Consider the following 24,920-nt stretch of genomic DNA (forward strand, 5'->3'; position numbering starts at 1 on the left):
CCACCCCCTGATCACCCCTGCTCTGTGGGTGATAGAGGGCGGTGCCCCAACCCCCTGATGGGCCCTGCTGTGTGCGTGACAGGGTACAGAGCCGCAACCCCCCCATCGACCCTGCCCTTCGTGTGACAGGGGGCGGTGCCCCAACCCCCCAATCAGCCCTACCCTGAGCGTGACTGAGGGTGGCATCGCAACCTCCTGATCGCCCTGCTCTGTGTATGACAGGGGGCGGCGCCCCAACTTCCCAATCAGCCCTGCTCTGAGCCCGACCAGGGGCTGCACCTAGGGATTGGGCCTGCCCTCTGCCACCTGGGAGCAGGCCTAAGCCAGCAGGGCGTTATCTCCCGAGGGGTCCCAGACTGTGAGAGGGCACCAGGCCTCTAGTCTTATATAATATGCAAAAAACATTAAAATCTGATTTCATATATGATTGGAAAGTAAGGATTTAAGTGTGTTTGTGCACTTGTGCTAGAGAGAAATGATCAGAAAAGTCACTTTGGTTGCAATGTGGAAGATGGACTGGGTAAGGAAGAGTTTAAGAACTGAGGCAGAGAGATCAGTTAGAAAATTAAGACAACAGTCCAGGTGAGAAATTCTGTAAGCCTGAATTAAGGTAATGGAAATGAGAAAGGTGAGGGGGAAATAGGCTTTAGAGATTTTAAAGAGGCAGAAGTAACTGTCTAGTTCTGGATGCTGAAGACAAGGCTAGGATGACTCCCTGATTTTAAACTTAGGTTAGTGCATAGATCCCAATACCATTAATCAAAATGAGAGCATTTCAATAAAAAATTAAAATTTGAGAGGTTTCTGGGGAGAACATTGAAGATGAAATGGTTTAGATACAATTGGAAGTCATGATACAAAATGCTTATTGTTGAAGTGTCTGCTGCCAATAAGCCATATAGTTTTAACATGTCATAGGGTGGATTTATATCATTTACTTTCTCTTTCAAACATAATGCCTTTAAAACTAAAATCTGCAGAAGAACTTGGAAGAATAGCTGTAAAAGACAAAAGTTGTATACTAAAATAGATGGCCTCGTTGTAGACAGCCTTGATGAATTATTATTTTGTGAAGATTGGTGTATTGAATTTTGTGATGTAGTAACTACAGAATTTTCCTAAAAAGTGAAGACTGCGCCCTAACTGGTTTGGCTCAGTGGATAGAGTGTCGGCTTGCGGACTGAAGGGTCCCAGGTTCGATTCCAGTCAAGGGCTTGTACCTTGGTTGCGGGCACATCCCCAGTGGGGAGTGTGCAGCAGACAGCTGATGGATGTTTCTCTCTCATTGATGTTTCTAACTCTCTATCCCTCTCCCTTCCTCTCTGTAGCCTTTAATGAGCATCTGGCATTTCTCAATTCATTTCTTGTTACTAGGGTTTTATTTTCAGGTCTCATCCTGATAAGATAATTTCTTTTTAAAAAATATATTTTTATTGATTTCAGAGTGAGGAAGGGAGAGAGAGAGAGAGAGAAATATAATTAGAGAGAGAGAGAGAGAGATACAGATATATATATAGAGAGAGAGAAAGAGAGAGAGAGAGAGATTAAAGTATGAGAGAAACATTGATTGGTTGCCTCTCATAGGTGTCCTAAACAGGGATGGAATCCACAACCTAGGTATGTGCTCTGCCCGGGAATCAAACTGGCAACTTTTTGGTGTAGGGGATGATGCTCCAACCAATTGAGCCACAATGGCAGGTCCACAATTTGTTTTCATTTCCATATAGAAAAATTTTCTTGGCCTTTAAAATTTAATAATGCAGTTTGCTTTGGCACAAGGCTGCAAATCAAAACATGTCTCACTAAATTTATCAACTAATACAGAATGTGACTTTTAAATGAGCAACCTAAAAAACTGATAGAATGCTAACTCCAACAAAAGTATCATTTTTAAGAAAGATCTACTGTACCTTGAAAGATATAAAAGCACCTTACCTTGCTCGATGAGAGCTGATGACTTTGAAAAAGTGGATGTCTTTGAGAGTACAGATGATTTCATTTTACGTTTGACTGGCTTTTCTTTTTCCAAGTTTTCTTTTGCAGAATTATTCTTAGTGCCATGACTAAAACTGGATTGGCCAGGACTTGATAAAGTATTCAAAGTTTTGGAATGTTTCACAGAATTCTCTAGAACTAAAACACACACACATATGAAACATTAAAAACTAAGAGCTATTTAACCTAAAAACAAGCAAGAAGGTTGGTATTACATATAATCTGAATTACCTAAATTAGCCAAGAGGACAAAACATGGGGGACTTAAAGCTTCTTTAGGAAATCTATTTTCAAAATAGGAAAAAGGCATAAACAAACTCTTAATTTTAGAACTTCTTATAAGCTATCCACTCACTTCAAGATTATGAAGGCAAGTCTTGGAAAATTGCTAATGAGTCTAGAAAGTAGGATTGAAATTCAGGCATTTTGGATCAGAGTTGCCATTTTTAAGCATTATTCTATACTGACACTCCTTAACCTCAATTTTATTTTTATTAAAAATAAATTTTTTTAAAAAGAAGAAAAACGATAATGAAAAACCAACATTGTCTGCTAGAATTTACAAAATCCAATATATTTCCTTTGGCAAAGTAAAAGCTTAAATTAAAAAAAATCATGGTATATATTTCAATTTAGAAACTGTAACTGATTCTTACTTGTTTTCCCCGACATTGCAGATGTATTAGCTTTCGAAATAAAAGTCTTTGCTGCTGAAGAAGTAGAAGGTTGCTCAGTGGAAACTGGATCTACAACCACCCTGTTGCTTCTGGTTCGAACTACAGAACTGGATTCTGTTTTACCATTTATTTGCGCAGCATTATGCCTTGGTGGTATTAATCGTGTAGTTGTAGAGAATGGAGAGGTAGAGATATCTGACTTTAGTTGGGGTTTTATGACTCTTTTTTTCCTTTCAGGGCTGTAAATAAAATAGTATCATTAGTTATTCTTATAGCTCTATGTGGTATAAAACACAGTTTTATAAATACTATTGGATCCAATATTTGCACTATTATGAAAAATGTTAAAATATGGATTTCATATGGAATATTTAGTGAAGGATCACTGTAAATGCTACAGTTATATATGACAGAAAGCATGATGCCATCACTAACCTAAAAATGCTCTTTTACTGTATAGATTTAGCAGTTTGAATTTAAGCACTTACACTAGTATAGCTTTAGTTAAAAGATTAAAAATCCTCCACATCATAGGAACTTGCATGTCAAATATATCATTCTGTAATATAGGGAATAGTAAAGGAAATATTAAAAAACACTGAGTTCTATCATTTAGATGACAAAGTTATAGATCAGCTGATGCTGCTGAAAAGAAATTAAATACCTTGATGCAACACTACTGGAAACAGAGCTGCTTCTGTTTCTTTTCTTCCTCCGTTTGGTTATTGTATTTCTTTTATGAAAACGAAGAGCAGATTTATAATCTGATAAAACTGAACTGATATGTTCTTCAAAGAAAGCAGACAGGCGCAAACTCATGCTGTAAATCTATGATAAGAAAAAGAAACTATTCCAACATTTCTCTAAAGAAAATATTGACATATAATTTAAACATTTTTTTCTAGCCAAACGTTTTTAGAATTTAAACTTTGCCTTTTCCCAATCTCTTTTGTTGAAAAGTAAAACTGGAGCATTTTTACAATTATTTTTGTATTTAGATTACGAATCTCCCAAGCTTTGAGATTCTTAAAGAAAAGCCCTACTATGAATTCAGATGGCTTATACAGACAAAATTTTCTATAAACTTGGTCATACTGACACTATCCCTGAGAGTTTTAAACTATTTTCCACTGCTACCTAAAACTAGCTATCTATTCTTTCTCGATTCATGTACACATATCACCCCTTTGTGATGTCTTATCTGGCCAAACAAGGGTAAATTAAAGTTTTACTCATTTTTATGAATCATTCACAAAAATGGTCCTTTCTACTAATGCAGAAAATAGGTGCAAAAGCCCACATAGCCCTAATATATACCAGGACAATACATATGTGGTATCTATTTAACTACACTACTTCAGGAAAAGTAGGCTTCCTTAAACATTAGTGACACCAGTATAATTTCATAGAAAGAACAAAGTATAAAGAAGTCAATTCTTTTTTCCAGTAGGATACTATTAAGAACATAGAAAGTCAATCAACTTTACTCTAAATTTTAAATAAAAATGACAAAACTTTTTCTAATAATTTCATTTAATTTAAACACAAATAAAAGAAAACAATTTAATTATATACCCTTGATCTTTTGCTTGGTGTATATGCTTTAGAATTACTAAAAATAAGTCTGACATCTTTACATAACTCCATTGGTGACTCATAATTCCCAGCCTCTAAAGTTTCTCTAACAGTAGCAAAATCCATTGGAGTGTCAATGATGTCTCTGTAGTCCTAAGAGAGGAAAAATAGGTGGTATTATCATCATTACTACCACAAGGCATTACATCTCAGCACAGGGATTCACATACAATTTCTGTGATGAACAGAAGTCCTAGAACTATTAATAATCGTTCCTTGTTTTCCTCACCAAGGATCCCTTTTTCCTAATAATTTTTTTCATACTCTCTACCTTATATTGCAGTCAACACAAGATTTTTCTCATTCAAGAATCTGTTAAATTCTGTTTCCCACAGCTGCCCCTCGCCCCCAAACCTCCTTGGGCAAGAGGTAAATGGAATTGTGTTAGAAGGGGATTAAAAAAGTATTGAAAAAAAATTTCAGCTCTACAACTACAAATATAAGTTTGATGTAAAAAAAACCCCAAAACTTTATGCTACCTATAAACTCTAAAGGCTGCTGACTCACTGAAACAAAATCATAATTTTAAATAGTTGTCACAAAGCCTATGTAATTCATATTACAGAGAAGGGGAATCATCCAGTCTCCATCTAGCCAACTACGTATAAAAAAGTAATAAAAACAAGTGAAAGCAGGAAAGAAGCAACAGAATAGCAGAAGGGTATCTAAATACAGTATCTCCTAATAGGGATAAAGAGTACTATACCTTTTCCATAGCCTTGGCATATGCAACCATATTTTTCGAAATATAACTTGACTTTGAACCATCAAGTTTAAATTATGATCAAATATGTTTTAGCATGAAGCAAACAGGATTATTGCCATTTAAAAACTGGAAGATTTATTTCTTCCTTAATAATCTGCATACCTTCTATTTCCTTTCTTGCTGTGTTCCACTGCCTAGAATTTGTAGTACTATATTGAATAGCAGTGAAAATGGACATTCTTGCCTTATTTCCAATAATAGGGAGGGAAACATTCAGTTTTTCACAATTAAGCATGATGTTAGCTATAGGTTACTTATCAAGTTCTTCAAGTTCCCCGCTATTCCTAGTTTTCTTAGGTTATGTATTTGTCTATTTAGCATCCATTTGTCACAGGGCCAATTATACTATTTTTTCTTATTTTCTGTATTCTTGATGCTCTGGCATTTTGGGGGCCTTACAAATCTGAGAAGACACTGACTTTCCTCTTAACGTTAGCTAAGGGCTGTACTGGGAACATGTTAATATCCATTCTAAATTGTTTACCCTTGCCCTGCCTTGTCTCTCTCATTGAAATCCCAAGAAAGGGTCTGGCCTAAACTTTTCCCTTGCTCCTATCTTCTGTCACCCAATCAAAATGTGATGATTCACTATGGTGCCAAGTAGCTTTGGGTGAGCCCCCTCCGCAGAACCTGCAAGTATAATAACCTTCCTCTCAAAAGCTTCGTTCTTGTTCTCCAGTGGCCATGATGACTTTACCATATCATATCCAACATGTACATTTCAAAACAAACAGGTATTTCATTCTGTTAAATGCTTTTTCTACATTAATGAATATGGTTAATTTTTGAATACTGAACCAGTTTTACATCCCTGAAAAAAAAACCATCCACTTGGTCATGGCATAAAATCATTTTTATATATTGCTGAAGTCTAATTTGTTGATCTTATTAAGAATTTTAAATTTTCCTTTTGTACTGATTTTGTCTAGTTTGATATCAGGATAATACTGGCTTTATAGATTGAGCGAAGTGTTCTCTTCTCTACCTGTAGAATTTGTGTGAAATCTTTAAATATCTGGTAGAATTCTCCAGTGAAGATATCTAGATTTGCGATTTCTTTTTTGAAAGCTTTTAACTGCAAATTAAATTTCCTTATTAGTTTACAGGGCTATTCAAATAATCTATTCATAAAGGGTAAATAAGGCACTTTGAACTTAAAAATTGGCCCATTCCATCTAGGATGTCAAATTTATACATGGAGTTGTTTGTAGTGTTCCTTTATTATCCTTTTTGATATTGGCAGGGTCTGCAGTGATATCCCCTATTGCATTCCTCATAGAAGCAATACGTCTTCTCTCTTTTTAACTCTGTAAATCTTAATAGAGCTTTGCCAATTTTATTAAGTACCAGCTTTTGGTTTTATGGATTTTCTCTGTTGTTTTTGTTTTCAGTTTCACGGATTTCTGTTCTTAATATTTCCTTTCTTTTGCTCACTTTTGGTTAATTTTACTCTTCTTTTTCTAGGTTCTTAAAGAGAAAGCTTATATTATTGATTTGAGACTTTTCCTCTTCTGATTAACTATTTAGTGCTAGCAATTTCCCTGATTTGCTTTAGTTGTGTTCCACAGATTTTGATTTGTATTCATTTTCATTAAGTTCAATGTTTTTTAAACTTATTTCCAAATAAGTCTTCTTTATTTATTGTATTTTTTTACTTTTGTATTTTGGTGCCTGTGACCGGGACCCTTGAGTCCATAGGCCAATGCTCTATCCACTGAGCCTAACCAGTTAAGGGCCAAATAAGTCTTCTTTAAATCATGGATTATTTAGAAGTATGCTGTTTAGTTACCATGTGTTTAGAGATTTTCTTGTAACTTTTCCGTTACTGATTTCTAGTTTGGTTACAATGTAGTTGAAAGACACACTATATGATTTCAATTATGTCTCATTTAATTGTTTGGTTTGTTCTGTTTATTTTTTCCAATCTTATAGGTCACTTGAACAATTCCATTTGTTTTGTCTATAATGTTCACGACTATAAATCTCTGTATAGTTTAGTAAGTAGTTGTTCAGGTATCTTATACACATGATCATCAAAATATAATGGTGTCAACATTTACCAGTTCAAGTGATGGACAGAAACCTTCCTTAACCATATTTTTTACCTTTATGCTCACTGATTATTTCCTTTGCTCTCTTCAGCGAGTTTTTCAGTTATTATTTTTTAGTTCTATTTCCATTTGATTCTTCTAAATCCTTTTGAAACTTTCTTGGTATGACAAGAGATTTTTTGATTAAAACCTGGACATTTTGAGTCTAAGGTTAGATCTTTTTTAAATCTTGTGCTTTACTCTGACCTCTCTTTGGGCTAAGAGAGAGAAAACTGCCTTGTTATTGCCAAGTGGGAGTGTAAGTCCAGGTCTTATTCGGCCTTCATGGACACTTGAGGATTGAGAAGTACCTCTTTGAAACTATTGAAAGGGCTAGGAGTTCATGTTCCTTGCTAGATATCCATGATACCACCAGCTAGGGTGGGAGTACCTTTGTTATTGCATAGCCTCTACTGACACTATGAGGGTTGCCTTGTTATCACTGGTCAGTGGTCAAAGTCTTGCCTCCCCACTAGGCCTCTGCTTATATCATACGAAGACATAGGGCAGGGTTACCTGATTACTGCCAGGTTGGGGGTGGAAGTCTAGGCTGGTACTTGGGAAGCATGGAGATGGCTCTCCAAAGGCTTTGCAAGTGGGAAAGGAGTAAGGCCACAATTTTTCTATGGTATTTGGCTGATAGAGCAATTATTGTCTATAAACTTTGTATTGCTAGGCTGCCCCTTTCTTGGCTGGAGACAGTAGGCTTTTCTGGTCAGTGCATGTTGGCATTTCTCCAGTATCCAGGTAGTGAATATGTAAGGCAAAACAAACAAACAAACAAACAAACAAAACCCCACGAAATTCACTACTGTGTTGTTCCTCAGGTCCTACCCTGTCCGTCCATCTTCTCTCCACCTTTCAGAATTTTCTTAAATTTCTTTTATACCAAACATACACAATTTTCTAGTTCTATTTAGTGGGGAAAATGGGGGAAAGTATGCCTACTCCTTCTCATAAATCCAATTATATAGCTTTTGACCAAAAAAGTATTTTTTTATATTTTTTAAAATCCTCACCTAAGGATATATTTTTATTGATTTTAGAGACAAAGAAAGGGGGCGGGGGGAATATTGATGTGAGAAACATCTATTGGTTGCCTCTTTTATGCGTGCTCAGGGATTGAACCCACAATCTGAGTATGTGCCCTGACCTGAAATTAAACTCGCAACCCTTTGGTGTACAAAATGATGCTCCAATTAACTGAGCCACCTGACATGGGCTGACTAAAATATTTTGAAGTGTTTCACCTATTAATAACTTTAGAACCACTTTATAAAGTCACACATTAAATTGGTCTTACTACCTTTTAGTAATATTTTGATTTTAGCAAAAAACGGTGTACAAGTCTACCTTATGTACCAAATTTGGTCTAAATAACTTGGCCATTTGCAGAAATTAAGTAACTTACTAGCAGAAGGCTGTCGTTTAAAAAAAAAAAAAAAGGAAAAAAGAAATTCCAGCCCTGGGCAGTGAAACCTAGTTAGTTGAGCATAGTCCCTCTCACAGAAAGGTTACCAGTTCGATTCATGGTCAGGGCACAAACCCAAGCTGCAGGTTTGATCCCTGATCAGAGTGCATATGGGAGGCAACCAATTGATGTATCTCTCCCCCACCTGCAACTTCCTCTTTCTCTAAAATCAAAAAACATACTTAATATTCCAAAGACTGAATGAATGCCTGACTCTTCAGATGGGAGTGAGGGAATAGTTACAAAATTGCTTTATGCATGGTAACAACATCTGGACAGTGTCCAACCTTTCTATATTCTTAAGGACATCAAATCAATTTGACAAAAATCTATAATTACTTGGATATTAAATATTATAATATATTGGATTTATAAACTGCAAAATTTGGGAAAATGATATAGAAAATTTTTAATGTTTTATAAAATGTTGGTTAAATGTCAAATTTATGTAGAGCATTTCATTTTCCTTAGTGCATATGGTAGCCACTCAATAGAATTCTGTTGAATAAGTAAATGGAGTAGAATATTTAGCATGCTACTTTCCATAAAAAAGTTTAATTTTTAAAATCTTGATTTGGATAAACTCAAAACGTAAAGTAATTATTTTCATACAAAAGCTTAAGTATGAAGAGCATTATTGCCTTAAATATTCTACCTATAAGGCTGATAGTTAATTATAGTTAATTCTGAAGTATAAAAAGCAGGTTATCCAAGTTTCCTCTTCTCCTTTGTGACAGTATTAAGAAATCGTAAAGAGCCATAAGTTTTCACATCTCCATCAAGGAATTCAACAAGAGACAGTAGATTAAATTTTTTTCTTCTTTCTGGTATTTTCTGTCTGCTAATACTTTTAGTTGGTTGAGAGGTTCTAAGCAGCATTCTCATTATTTTGAAATCTTAAGAGAGACTGCATTCCTATGTATTACCTATTCTCTAAGAATAATACATATAGCTCTAGTGCACTAGATACACGAGAAATGGCCTCCTGTTCTCACTTTGTCAATAAATTGCTACATAATTTGGAAAGCTACTTAATCTAAGCCTCAGTTCAACCTCAGTAAGATGAACTGATTGGGCCAGTTTGGGTGTCTCCTGTATTTTCTGTATAACTGCTTTCACATTTTTCTTACTGTCTTTAGTCTTTACTTCCTTATGCTTCTTACCCCTCCATTTATCTCTTAAACCAAAATGACAAGTCAAAGTTTAATTGGCAATTTTATTCCTTTGTCTTAGTGGTACATAAAATACCATTCATCTTACAATGAAAGTGTTTTCAATTTGATGAAGTATAATCATGTTTCAGAATAATCTATTATTTCCATTTATTGTTTCTGTTATCATATACATAACAGACCACACCCTTATATAGTTTACAATTTCTTTTTATCATTAGTTCAGCTTTAGTAGGAATTGGTTTCTTTTCCCTTGATGAATATCTACACCACAGGGTGTGTAAATCTAGACTCCAAATCCATGCATAGTGCAAGCTTAGGGATATTTCTCTGACACCAAAGAGACATTCTTCTTTAGAAAGAATAATTATTCTATTATTTTCATTGAAGATAAAGTCTTTCAACAGTGGAGTCTCAGTTCCAATTTCCTTCCTCACCATGGCTCATATGGCGTCACCTGTCTCTGTGCTTAGTGTTAATGCTTGTGCTTCTAAAATCTATCACTTCTTTTCTGGGGAAAAGTCCAGAATACAAACTCCTGCAAGCAGTGGGTAAATTATAACTTATTTTCTAAGACACAAAGTTGGGTTTGCAAGAAACAAAGGGAAATCCACAGGTTCCCAAAACAAAAAGAACTGAAAACCAGAGCACTGAAGCATTAGCTCAGTTCCTCTAAAGAGTTTTTTGGAGGGTAGGGCTTAAACTAGCCCAGTTTATCACACTGCTGGAATTAAAGATTTCTTTTACACTTAAGATTCCATGCTTCTTGATTTTAAATGAGAAAAGGCATTTATGATATTTATGATGAAATTTCTATTTTCATCACTAAGTTAGAACACACACATAAACACATATGTCAGATAATACCACATCCAGTTCATGGTCTCTTATTATAAAATACTGCATTTTAATTTTAATTTCAAACCACAAAAGTTATCCATAATGTACAAACTTTAATAACTGAATAAAGAAATTAAGGTTCATTTTAAGCTTATTTAGATTGCTAAGACTACATGCAAAAATAAATACTTAAATCATGATTACTCAATCTTTTAACCATGAATCCCAAAAGATCATGAGTTGACCTAACCTAAACATATATAATAATGTCAACTTACATTTGTATATAGTGCTTCAGTTTAAAACTATTTTAATGTAAACTCATTTCATCTCTACAACCCCATAAGGTTGTAATAAATTTATAGAATTTGTGTGTGTGTGTGTGTAGACATTAAAAAAAAATTAGTTGAGAAAATTGCACAATTAGTAAGCATAACCCAATTCTTTGGAATATTAGTTCAGAGTTGTTTCTATTTTACTACAATATCCAACTTAGATGCTCTTTATAACCAAATGGATAATGAGAACATGTATGAAATAATGAAGAAATACACTATAACCATAAAAAATAATTTAAATAGCAAATTTTCATGACCAAGACATAGAGCAAAACAGACAGGTGAAGAAAATATTTTCAAAAATACATACTGGATATTCAAGGAGGTCTACCGGCTGGCGGAAAGGCTCAGAATCTTCACACTGAAATATGAGATTTAACAATTCTTGACATTGTTTCTTCCATGCTTGAATATCGTAAGACTGAGCTCTGTTTCGTAATCTTCTTCTAGGCTGATAGTCCTAAAATAAAAGTGTTAAAAAATATTAACAAAATGACAAAAATAAATCTTGTATTTTTAATGCAGTCTTACATAATTAGGTAATATCCAGTAACACAAAAAATAGAAAATATCATTTACCTAGTTCTGATAATCATACATTTTGTGATGGGAATTTACTTGGAATACTAACAGTAAATAAAAAAAGAAAAAAGAAAAAAAATGCTCTGAGTACACTTTAATTCACATAAAGTTCTTCTATTAAAACAAAAAATATATTACCTTCCTTTTTCGAGTAGAAGTTCCTGGCACATCAGCATCTTTCTCTTCTTCCTTTGAAGCAAGAATTTATCTAATTTATTAAATGTTCTAGGTTTCATTATTACAGTGAACGCTTGAATATGTGTTTAAATTGGGAAGGTCCACTTACACACAATGTTTTTTACTAAATAAATACAATATAATACATAAGTGTATTTTTTCTTTTATGATTTTCTTTTTTCTGGTTTACTTTATTGTAAGATTACAGTATGTAATACATATAACATAAAATGTGTGTTAATAAACTATGTTATCAGTAAGGCTCTGGTCAACAGTAGGTTATTAGTAGCTAAGTCTTGGGGGAGGTAAAAGTTATACAGATTTTTGACTGCTCAGGGAGTCAGCGCCCTTAAACCCCATGTTGTTCAAGTGTCAACCGTAATCTACAGTTGTTTATATACCAATTATCTCCTTTACACTTTAGTAAATCTTAATGGATATGCTGGAGCACTTTACTGACTCATTAAAGTCTCTTCCCTATCTTTTAAAAAAAAATTCTTTGTAACAAAAAACAAAAAAAATTCTGAACCATTAAGTTAACTGTAGCATTAGACAAAAATAGTTTTCATAATGGCATTTATTTAAAACGACTATGTGTATGTTTTTTATACAGAATAAGACCAGTGTAATAATTTAATGAAATATTAAATACCTCAGAGTCAGACAAAACTTTCTTCTTCATTGAATTGTAGAGTGGAATTATGTTATAGCAAGTCTGATCCCTAAATAACAAGGAAATATTAATATATGAGATTAGAGTCATGAGATATTTTCCCTTTAAATCTGTTACTAAAACCGATTTTAAGATAAAACTTAAAGGCTGAAGGCTTTTTTCATAGGTTGATGCCAAAACACACATCTGACCCTTCTCCTCCACTCTATGTGAAGCCTCCCATCAGGCCTATTCTTTACACCAAACCCAATCCAATTCTCATCTCCAAATTTTGCTCAGATCATTGATGTGGGTCGGATGCCTCCTTTTATTACTCAGACTACAAGGAAAAGGTAATAAATACCTAATAATTTCTTAATTTTTTCATTCTTACACATAGTTATTTCCTAAAATTTTATTCTGTCATCTTCTCTTGACACTGTAACTTTTGCCCTGATAACCTTATATTTCTGCATTGTATTTGTGTAAATGAATTCCAAATTCCTGTAATTTGGTCTGATTCTTCTGAGATTCCTACCATTATCTAAAATTCCACATTTCTGAACCTAAATGTCACTCCCAGACACTCTTCGTTTTTCTGTATTTTTTTTAAAACAGTATTCCACGTTTTTGAAGTAGTGCACAGTTTTTCATTATTCCACCCCATGCCTCTTTATCAATCCAATCATGAGACAAGCTCTGTGAATATAACCTTTAAAATATCTTGGCATCCGCCTTTCTCTTACTTCCATAAATTAATCCCTCATCACTTCTTACTTGGTAGCTATAGCAGCCAATCTGCTATTTATGATTTATGTCTCTTCCCTATAAATATTAGACACTGCAGTAAATATTTTCAGAGATGCCATGGACAGGTACCTAAGTTGGTTAGAGCGTTGTCCCAATGTGCCAAGGTTGTGGGTTCAATTCCCACTCAGGGCACATACAAAAATCAACCAATGAATGCATAAATAAGTGGAATAACAAATTTATGGTTTTTTTTCTCTCTCCTTAAAATCAATACATAAATTTTTTTTAAAATTACAATATTTAAGGCATATTATTCATCAGATAAGTTTCATGTTAAAATATTTTCATAGACCCATGGTTCCAGTGCCCATATTTTAAAAGTCTAGTTCTTTAGATGAGCATTCAAGGCCCTCCGTGATCTGACCCACATATGAGTTTACAACACTGTATCCCTTACTTCTTTCTGCTCATGTACTCTACTTCACCCAATTTAAAGAAATAAATTATAGTTATTTACAGATTTACCTGTCTATAAATTATATTAAGAGGTTAAATATACACTTCTTTCTATCTCCAAGTATCTATTACATAACTTTGTATACATCCATTGTTTGAAATTAGGCCAAATAAATCAATTAAAAAGTATAATCAAAATTTTGAAATAACATTTTGAAAACTACTTTCAGTTAAAAATGGCTTTAACAAATTATATATATAAATTGCCAGAGATTTATTTTTTGATACAATATGAATGCTTTAAATGTATTAATCTCCCTGGCTGGTATTGTTAAGCGGTTAGATTGTCAGCCCACACACCAAAGGTCTTGGATTTGATTCCCGGTCAGGGACAAGTATCTGGGTTGCAGGTTCGATCCTGGCCCCAGTTTCTCTATCCCTCCCACCCTCTCTTCCATTCTTTCTAAAAATCAATGGAAAGCCTATCCTTGGGTGAGGATTAAAATAAATAAAATGTTGTATTAGTCTGTTCTTACAAGGCACTTCACAATAACTATTTGAAAAAAATACAACTGTATAGTCTATTCCAAATACAAAAATAATTTTTATTTAAATTATTTCACTAAAATATAAATTTACTCTATCCAAATTCTGATTCATATCTCTGAAAAAAACAGATGTAAATAAATATCCACATAACACTTACAAAATTATAAAGACTTTAGTTAAAATATTATAAGCTAATGAAACCAAGTTAAATAAACAGTCTTCTGAGGATAGCTAATTCTTGATTATCAATTTTACTGAAAAGCAAAGGATTACAACAATAACCCCCAAACCATTTGCAAGGCAACAGATTTCTTTAGGGAATAAGGTAGACGAGGGGCATAAAGTTCATTTTACTAATTTTCTCTACTGTTTTCTTATATTGAATTTACCTACATTCCTTAGCAAAAATATAAACAACTAATACCAGGAAAAGGGAGCCTCTGATTATGATCGGTAAAGACAATAGCTTGAGATGTTAAAAAAAAAAGTCTTGATGATCCCTTCATGTAAAAATAAAAGCTGATAGCAGCTGAATATTTAAATTATAAAATACATGTCTCCTCTTAACAAGATCATTCATCCTCTGGCTTCAATTTAGAAGGCTCAATTCATTCTATCCTATATAATAAAAGCATTGTATGCAAATTGTCCCCTTAACCAGGAGTTTGTCCAGGAGTTCGACCAGGAGGTGGGGCCTGCCAGGGGAAGGGAGGGAGGCCCCTGCAGGCAGCTGCTCGGAACCCTACCAGTGCATAAATTTCATGCAGTGGGTCTCTAGTGCTTACATAAATCCCTAAGACAAGTAAATAAAAGTGTGGCTGCCTTAAAAAGTGATTGTTATCACTCTTGATATAGGATCAATGAATGAGGAGGTAAAGCAGGCTTTAAAGAAGAATCATCTCGAAAGTTAAATTTAGTCTCCTGCTAGACTCTTTAAATACTTGTTTATAAACTTGACAGGGTACTATAATATTAAGATTAAAGGCTTTCAAATAAAATAGCAGACATTCATTGACTGTGAAGTTAACCTCTAAAAGACTCAGTTTTCTTAACTATAAATTCCAGATAATGATCTCTCCCACATTTAAGATTATTTTGGCTATAAGACTTATTTTAGGTTAAACATTACATGTTCAATAAATAGTTATTATTATCGTCCAACAGTTGGATTTAGAAAAGGACACGTTTGTTTATGTTAACTGTATAACACAATTTTTATGATTTCATAAATAATACTAATAGACTAAATGTTTAAATGTTACCTTAGACCAGTGGTTCTCAACCTCCTGGCCCTTTAAATACAGTTCCTCATGTTGTGACCCAACCATAAAATTATTTTCATTGCTACTTCATAACTGTAATCTTGCTACTGTTATGAGTCGTAATGTAAATATCTGATATGCAGGATGGTCTTAGGCCATCCCTGTGAAAGGGTCATTCGACTCCCAAAGGGCTCACGACCCACAGGTTGAGAACCGCTACCTTAGACAGACATTATGTGCTCCCTGTTTTGAGTGGAACCATGTGTATAACACAGCATTGATATTATTCATATAAAAAGATTGTATCTGACAATATTTCTATTAATTATTACAGTAATTATAATTACGCGTGGAAAAATGACTCACTTGATAAAATGTAGAAGAAGATCAGTCACAAACTTAGCAGCTTTTACGATAGGGCTTCCAGGCTCATTAAATGTTCGAGTGTTATGCTCTATATATCGAACTTCCCACATTAGGGAAGAAACCCGCCTTTAAACAAAATACAGAAGGATTAACCTCATTATATTTAGAAATATAGCCACAAAATTTTAAACCAAGACATTGAAACTTTTCAAATTGCAGTCTTAAATCAGGTACAAAACTCACACCTTAAAGTTATTTTCAAAATATCACCTCTTTGTGTAAGGGGGAAAAAATGTAGTAACATTATGTATTTGCATGGCATATGTCTGATTAGACACACTGTGTCTAATCCACAATGTTCCTTCTTTTAGGGAGAAAGACTGTCTATAGGGAGAGTAGCAGAAGGGAACTGGAGTTTTTATTTTTAGCTTATTCCTGTCATATATGGTGTCATTTTTTATAATAAGCATATCTGACATTTATGTGAAGAGAAAACAATTTTCATCTAATTATATTACTGGCAATTAAATGACATGTAAAAATGAAAAGCTAATTGATAGCCTGCTTATGTGATATAAAAATATAAAAACACAGTAACCATGTCAGTTTACCAAGAAAGGTAGGTATATGAAAATTATTTTTAACATTGAATTGACATTTGTTGTTTATTATCTTATTTCTTAAAGAAAAACCAAAGATGACTTCTAGAGTATTGCTGAAGTGTGAAAAAAAATTATATGGAATTTTAAAAATTTATAATTGTGGATACAGAAATGCTTCTGTGGATTTAAAATATCATTCACAAGGCTAATTCTAATAATAAAATCACAGGTATCTTCCGAAAACCCTATAGAAAACTGTGTGTAAAATAAGGTATTAGGTTAATACCAGCAGGGCAAATTGACAGTAGTTTAACGAAAGACTAAAAGAAGTATTGAAGAGGGAAATCATAAACTGTAAGAAGTCTGAAGCCAATAAGTAACAGAGAAGCAAAAAAGCTTAAACAGTGAAATGGCACTTATGAACATAATTTGGGTCTGTAACCATATTATCAGAAAAACAGGTAGTTTCAAATTTATGTAAGGATTGTATCCCAAAATATGTTTTCCAAACTTGATTATTATTAAGCCAGGCTAATGCCAAAAATTCTATGTAAGCTGCAATGTACTTGATATGTATACCTTAGCAATTTTTATAATGAGCAGTATTTCTATGAGAAAGTATATTTATAACAACAGTGGGAGATGCCGTAAGTTTATCTTTCTAGCTGAAGTCCAAAAACCATTGTATAAGAACAATTCTTTCCCTGTTACCCTCCGTATTGTGTTCCATCTTTGAAGCACGAGGTATATGTCCTAAGACATAGCAATTTAGGGGGACTAGGAGAAAGAAGGCTATAGTTAATAATTTCTTCTCCATTTATTCTCTTAAACTTCTGACATGTGGAGTTAAAAATTTAAAGAAATGTGCTACAAAGGTAAGATAGCTGGGAGGCACATTATAATTTCCTATGCTTTTGATAAATATCAATGAAGCAACAGTAGAAACACCTAACAAGATCAGAAAGGTCTTCAGAACCTGCAATCTAATTTCTTAATTTTCTTTTATTCTGGTGGTTCTTAATTAGGGGTGATTCTGCTCCCCTCCTCCCCCCCGCCACCCCTCTGGCCATTGGCAATGTCTGGAGACATTTTTAGTTTTACAACTAGGGGCTGCTATTGGCACTTAAAGGATAGAGGACAGCCCCAAATGCCAGTAATGTTTTTATTGAGAAAATCTACTTTTGTCAGAAAGGAATAACAAATGGCATTTTCAGTGCTAGGTAAACAAAGTAACAAATTAGAGTTATACTTTAAGTAATAAAAAGAATGGAAAGCACTAATTTTATGTAGAAAAATATGAATATAAACTTTCCTAATTTAAATAAATAAAAATGTAAAGAACTGAAGTAATATAAAGCTGGTCAGAAAGAGAAAATTTTAATGAAGTATTATCTGAATTAAAATGTTGTTGGCCTGTCTAGCAAGTCATATAAGAAAAATGAAAACAAATATGATTTCATTATGTCAAAACTATAGACTTAAATCACTTTTTGACAAGGTATTTTAGGTAATAAACCTACAAAACCTGTCTGAGATTAGAACTCAATATTTATTGAAATTATTAACAGGAAGGTGATGATGCAAATTAATTATAATTGTCTTAAAAAAAAACCTCTAGTTATATTTCAAGCTAACCTATAACTGAAAAATGAAAATTCAGGGTAAGTCTTCATAAGCTGAATAGAAGCAAAGTAAGAAAAGAAGACAAATTTTTATATTATTCTATGAAAAATCAATTAACGAACAAATATTTCAATGCAGTATCTTGGAGAAAATGAAATACTTCGGCTTGCTTTATAAAATACAATATAAAGACAGTGAGCAGAAACTCATATTAGCAGCTATAAGACCACCAACAGCAACATTGCTGGAAACTTTTTAGAAATGTAGAACATCAGGTCCTACTGTAAACCTTAACAAAATCCCAGATGATTTTTACGTACATCAATGTTTGAGAAACAGTGCTATAGAAGATCAGTAAATGGAGGAAAGAATCATTTAGCTTTCCTTTGGTAGTAGCAAACAGTTCTAACCTGTAAAATCTATTTTCCAGTCTTTGTTTAATTGTACTTAAATCTGTTGGATATGCCACTACAGTGCAATACATGGGATAGGCTTGCAGATCCACAGGAGCCACAAATGCTGAAGCAATATCTAAAATAAATAAGACAAATAAGTTTATAAATTTATATTTGTATTGCTTAAAATACTTCATGGACAATTCTACATGAATTAAAACTTAAGGTCTGATCCACATAACATTAGTCTGCCACTGTCTTTTCATAGGAAATACATTAATTTGGCTAACCTAAGTAAGAGTCCCATTTTTTATTATTTAGACAATTACACTGCAAAATTCTAGATATTTGTTATTCATGGGTTGCTTAGAAAAGAGGACAAATAATATATATTTGACCTACTAAGGATACACACATTTCTTTAATTAAAACCTGGCAATTCCTGTATCTATGTTCTTGACATTTTACCAGCAACACTATAATAATACATTACATTCAAATGTTGTAACCTTTGATTTTCTCAAAACTTATCACCTTATCTAATCTTTGCAACATAATTCTGTGAAATATTAGGCAAGCAGAGAAGGGGAAACAGATACAGAAGTCTCTGGCTCCAAGTCACTGACCCAATGGCACACAGTAAACTGATAAAATCTAGGCATATAACACTAATTAGCAGCTCCATTTTTTTTGCTCATGCACACACCATATGACGTCATGTACTTAAATCTGTACTAAAATACTACTAAAATTACTTAAGATAGTAATTTCAAGTCATTTTGAGACAATTTTTATGAAGTGTTGCCATTTTATAAAACACTTCAGATGAAAATATTATCCAATGTGTCTCCAGTGTCTTTAGCTCTTCTTATTCATGTTAATTTCTCCCTAGACTCTGAAACTGATTCCAGACTGAAAGAGGAGGTTGCTACAAAGCACCATACTAGTTTAGAGTTACTCCAGATAACTTGTGGTCATTGTTTTTATTTTATGAGGCAAAGCAATTAACATGTCCTTCTCCTATCCCCTTACAAATATTCTCTTATGTATATGCATTGTAAAGTTAAGGGAACTAATATAGTTATCCAAATAATTATAATTCAGCTTTCAGACATTCTCTCCCAATTTACATCATGTCAGCCTGAATATGTCGAGGGTTTTCAAAATTGGGTTCTGGAGGAACCAGATTGTTCAGAAAGATCCCTGGCATTTCTGGGGGTTCTCACTCTAAATTCAGCTAGAACAATCCCATTTATAACTGTTTTAGATATCTAAGTCCTGTGTAAGATCTCATTTTTTAAACTTCCACGTGAAAGTGTCTGAAAACCACTGACTTAATATTATGAAAGACTATCTGTTTGCGTTCTTCCAGCTTTTCTACGTTGATGTGCTACTATTATCATTTACCTAGTGTCATCAATTGATTTATTCCTGCAACAATTCTTTCACATTCTTCATCCCTGGGATTGGAACCCCATTCTCCATCAAGAGGTTTATAGATCAATGATCTGCATTCAACATCAGTTAAAGGAACACTGGTACCTAGTTCTTCAGGAAATACAGCTAAAATACACAGAAAGAAATACAAATTTAGTGAAAATATGTGGTAATCTCATAATATTTAGGTTATCTTTAAAAATAGAATTGGTATTGTTATAAAACTAAAGTCAATTTTTATAATGATTTGGTAAGTATATTTTTTATTTTCATTAAAGGATGTTCCAAGGGTCAAGAAAACTTAAATAATTTTTTATTTTTTAAGTATATTTTTACTGATTTCAGAAAGGGAGGGAGAGAGATAGAAATATCCATTATGAGAGAAAATCACTGATCGGTTGCTTCCTGCACGCCCCCTACTGGGGATTGAGCCCACAACCTGGGCATATGCCCTTGACCGAAACCGAACCCGGGACCCTTCAGTCTGCAGGCCAATGCTCTATCCACTGAGCCAAACCAGCTAGGGCATAAATAATTTTTTAAAACTTTTTAATTACTTCTCCAAATTTTTACCTCACGATTTGCTTTATTATCATTTATAGGTAAAGTAGAAAGTATTTCTATAAAACGAGGCAAATTTAAAAGTTATCAATTATTTCATAATATAATCTCCTTATTTATTTTGATAAAATATACATAAGGTAAAATTGAACTAAAGTGGGATTTTTTGGAATACTTCAAATAAAGCTTACATTTTCAAAAATGTAGGAACAGAGAAAATTATGAATACTGATGGATAATTCTTATGCTTATTGCTCTTAAATAAATGACGGTTTCCTTAATGAATGCCCAAATCTTTAATAGAATCTTTAACTGAATCTTTTAGAGAATTATTAGGGGTTTATGATGACCTAAGTCTATAAATCTCCCAAGTAATTTTTTCTTTGAACTAGACCTAAATTAGAGAAAGTTGTGTACAAAATTTTTCCTCCTCACAAAATACAATTAAACTCTATGGGTACGTATGTATGTGTATCCAAATAGATAAAAAACAACAAAAATGTACCCCTCCACATACAGAAATATTTAGGCAGGAAACAAATAGTATCTTAATGCACCAATTTATTTCAATAAACACCCGAGGCATTACAACACTATTAGCAGCTTCATTTCTTTCATATTCATAATAGTGCAATGTGAATTTAAACTTTCACAAAGAACAACAACAAAATCAGAATATAAGCCATGTCACATGGTCACAAGTTGATTAAAATATTTTAAAGTTTTAAACAGCTCTAGACTAGTAGTGAGATGAAAATACACTTCTGGTATTAAATTTTTAAAATGATAATTTCTAAGAAAAACTAGTCTTGGACAATATTAGCATGATTTTCTCATTTCTAAGGTTTATCATATTGGGTTTACTTTCTCTAAGTTATATTTTTTCTCTGACTTCTTAGAATACAATAACTAGTGACTATTCATAAATGATTATTTCTACTATTTCCCAAGTCATATTTTTTTCTTTTTTTAAAAAAAATCTTTTCTGATAGTAAAAGTAGTATTTTAAAAAATTGAATATAGCATAATGTAAAACATAATTTATGGAAGTCCTCATATCCTTGGCCTTTATAAATGATCCTTATTAATAATCTAGAATATATATCCTTTTAAACATTTTACGCATATACAGTAAAATGTGTGCTTTTTTCTTAAATTGAAACAAAGATAGGTAATGAGGTAGAATGAAAATACAATCTCAAGTATTTAGCCACACTGGCCTTTTCTCAGTTCCAGAGAAATGTCATACTCACTGCCTAAAGCTAACTCCCAAATCCCAAGGGTATGTGTCAGGCCATATATAAGGTGACAGTTATTATATATTACTGATGGCCTGGTGCATAAAATTTGTGCACATTAAAAGGGAATTAATTAGAGGAAATATTTTAATATGGTTATTTGCCCTTTCTCTATAATAGAAGTGTTAAGAAATGAAAGAAAATTAGTAAAATGTATATGAAAATCTCCCTCCTGTCAGAGTCTGGGGCGTGCAGCGCCGCCTAGAGTCAAGTCCCCGTCCACCACCTGCATGTGCTTCGAAAACGCAGGAGACCCAGACCTGGCCGGCCCCAACCTCACTTGGGGAGACCCAGACCCAGCCGGCCCCACCCTCGTCAAGCCCCGGGGAGGGGACACAGCTTCAGGTCTCCTGGCCTGGCGCCGGGGCGGGGTCTGAAGTCTCCCAAACCAGCGCTGGGGCAGAGGGCATGGCCTGAGGTCTCCTATCAAGCCCCACCAGGCAAGGGGCATGGCCTGAGGTCCCCTGTCAAACCCCAAGGGGCGGGGGGCGTGGCCTGAGGTCCCTGCCCTGGCCAGGTGCCATGCAGCCTCAGGTCCCTGCTGTTCAGGCGTTATGTTGCAGCATCCTGGCTAATTTGCATATTCCTCTATTATACAGATAGGTTAATGTAATTACCTACTCAATGAGCCCTTACATGGGTCAGGTTTCTAGAATAAGTTTGTTAGACAAATGGTGTCTTTTAATCCTCACAGAAGCCCCATAAGGAAGATATTAGTTTACATAATTTCAAAGGCTGAATCTTAAGAATCTGGTTTGAAGACTTTAAGGAACTTGCCAATATGGAATAGACAGAAGATGGTAGAGCTAGGATATGAATCTATGCTGTCTCACTCAAAAGCCTGAACTTTTTATATTATGTTATACTCTTAAGTATTCTAGAGTTACAAAGATAACATTTTAGGAGTGAATAATAATTTGCAAAACATTTCATATTTAGCTGTAATTAATTAACTTCAATCTTCCCTGTTAGATTATAAATTCCAGTGGGCAAAGATTATGTGTATCTTGTTCACTGCTATGCCTTTAAAGTCCAAGTCAATACAACCCTATGCAACAGCAAATCAGGCATCTTATTTAAGAAATTAATTCCATAATACATATCTGAAGAGCCTAACATACACTTACCATTATTAGGTATAAGTTCCATATCCCAAGGACTCATCTTTTCTGTATCACCATTATCCCAGCTTAAAGTAAAAAAAAAAACAAAAAAACTGTTATTAAAGAAACCTAAATACCATTATGCAATTTTTAAAATAAAATCGTGTCATAAAAACAATTGCTTCAGTGTTTAAAAGAGGAATCTCTATCTCTTTATGGATAGACTAGAGGCCTGGTGCATGGATTCATGCACACTGAAAGGAAATTAATTAGAAGAAATATTTTAGAAGCTGGGGAGGGACCTCAGGAGATTGGCCAGTTGGGGAAGGACTGTGGGAGGGCTACAGGGCGTGTCTGGCCCTTCTCACTCAGTCTGGATCAGCCGGACCCAGCAGCAAGCTAATCTACTGGTCGGAGCATCTGCCCCCTGGTGGTCAGTACGCGCCATAGTGACTGGTTGAACGGTCAGACACTTAGCATATTAGGCTTTTATATAGATAGATGGGGAAAACATTCAAAGCAACTCAGGCTGCACTAAAATACAATAAACACTTCCTTACCAAACGTTATAGCACTGAAACAAACTATCAGGGTATTCATGTTGAAGAGGTTCCTGGCTTTCAATTGTTCCAAACCACCAGGCATCATCTATGACTGATCTGAAACGGTCACCTGGACAAGAATAAAAGCCATCTCATTACTCTGAAATGTAAAACTGCTATCATTGCTCCTTTATCCAAAAGTATACCCTTGAGATACTTAAACTGCCTGTATGATTTCAGAAGTTATATAAAAAGTGACATACAAACTTCAAAATAAGTAAATAAATCAGCAATACTGGGAAAAAAGTTATTTAATAAGCACACCTGAAGTGTGACTTACCAGTTTCCAGTACCATTTCTTACATTTTATTAGGTAAGAAGAAATTCACTCTTGCCTCAAGCATTTTTAACAATCTAGAATTTTTAATTTGTAAGGACTATGTCAAAATTCTTCATTCAAATAAATGTATAGTTTCATAATTTCTGCTCAACAAATATTTATACTCTATCTTTTAATTTCTTATTTCCTAGAGCCAGGTTCCTCTAACCAACATTCAAGAGTCCAGCCTAAAAATAACAAAACCAAAAACAAAAATCAAAACTACCTTCCTTCACCTCAATTACCCCCAGCTATAACACTCATGCATATACTTTCCTTTTCCTATAAAAACACAAATGAAAAAGAAACAAAACCAACTAATCTTTGTAAAACAGATTCACTCTTAACCTTTCCTTCCTTACCCAAATGCAAATTAGGGAAACTGACCTAATAAGTTATCTTCTCAGCTTTCCTCTATGTCATATGAAAACTACAAACTACTCTCTTCCTTTTTTACACATTTTCCCCTTCCCTGGCTTTCATAGTACTTTACTTTAGTACTTAATGACTTTTCTCCTGAAAAGCATAGGTTGAGTTCAAATAACTTACCCACGTGACTTTGAACAAATTAATTAGTATTTGTTCTCATTTTTTATCAGAAAGGATTTAAAATATAAATTTAAAAATTTAAAAAGAAGATAAAAGAAATTTATTGATAAAAAAAAGAAAAAGCTGGAGCCAAGAGTACATGTTGATAAGTTATACATAGTCTCTGAGTGGGTATACACTGGGATCCAAGTTTACATTCAAGCATTCTAACAGCCAGTGTCAAGACAGAAATATGAGCTATCATTATATTTGAGTCTCTAATAGTTCCTCAGATGCATGAGTGATACTAAGCTTAGCGAGAAGCTATATAATTTAATAAACAGCATTTTTTTTCTTTTAACCTCACCAAGGATATATTTTTTGTTTTATTATTTTAGAGAGAGAGAAAGAGAGAAACATTGGCTGATTGCCTCCCATAGCCACCCTAAGATCGAACCCACAACTTAGGTATGTGCCTTGATAGGGAATCGAACCCACAACCTCTTTTTTTCCTTTGTTTGGTGTACAGAACAATGCTCCAACCAACTGAGCCACCTGACCAAGGGTAAATAACCAGCATTCTTGACACCACCACCTTACAGTAAATATAATGATGAGTTTCATATAGGTGTACCGGTTACTAATGGTAGATTTTGTAATCAAAGAAAACATGA

General features: G+C 33.9%; 1 protein-coding gene across 1 annotated transcript in view; it reads right to left on the minus strand.

Annotated features, from left to right (window-relative positions):
• PHIP (pleckstrin homology domain interacting protein) overlaps nucleotides 1–24,920 on the minus strand; it is a 167,658-nt gene that overhangs the window by 9,311 nt on the left and 133,427 nt on the right. Inside the window, exons 27-38 of the mRNA XM_006772207.2 lie at nucleotides 23,358–23,469; nucleotides 22,822–22,883; nucleotides 19,806–19,961; nucleotides 18,414–18,534; nucleotides 15,779–15,904; nucleotides 12,396–12,465; nucleotides 11,705–11,755; nucleotides 11,295–11,444; nucleotides 4,248–4,400; nucleotides 3,337–3,500; nucleotides 2,652–2,911; nucleotides 1,936–2,133 (exon numbers count right to left, since the gene is read on the minus strand). Coding sequence (XP_006772270.1) covers nucleotides 1,936–2,133; nucleotides 2,652–2,911; nucleotides 3,337–3,500; nucleotides 4,248–4,400; nucleotides 11,295–11,444; nucleotides 11,705–11,755; nucleotides 12,396–12,465; nucleotides 15,779–15,904; nucleotides 18,414–18,534; nucleotides 19,806–19,961; nucleotides 22,822–22,883; nucleotides 23,358–23,469 — 1,623 coding nt within the window. The remainder of the gene's footprint in view (nucleotides 1–1,935; nucleotides 2,134–2,651; nucleotides 2,912–3,336; nucleotides 3,501–4,247; nucleotides 4,401–11,294; nucleotides 11,445–11,704; nucleotides 11,756–12,395; nucleotides 12,466–15,778; nucleotides 15,905–18,413; nucleotides 18,535–19,805; nucleotides 19,962–22,821; nucleotides 22,884–23,357; nucleotides 23,470–24,920) is intronic.

Source organism: Myotis davidii, unplaced genomic scaffold (assembly GCF_000327345.1).
Source record: "Myotis davidii unplaced genomic scaffold, ASM32734v1 scaffold104, whole genome shotgun sequence".
Taxonomy (NCBI): domain Eukaryota; kingdom Metazoa; phylum Chordata; class Mammalia; order Chiroptera; family Vespertilionidae; genus Myotis; species Myotis davidii.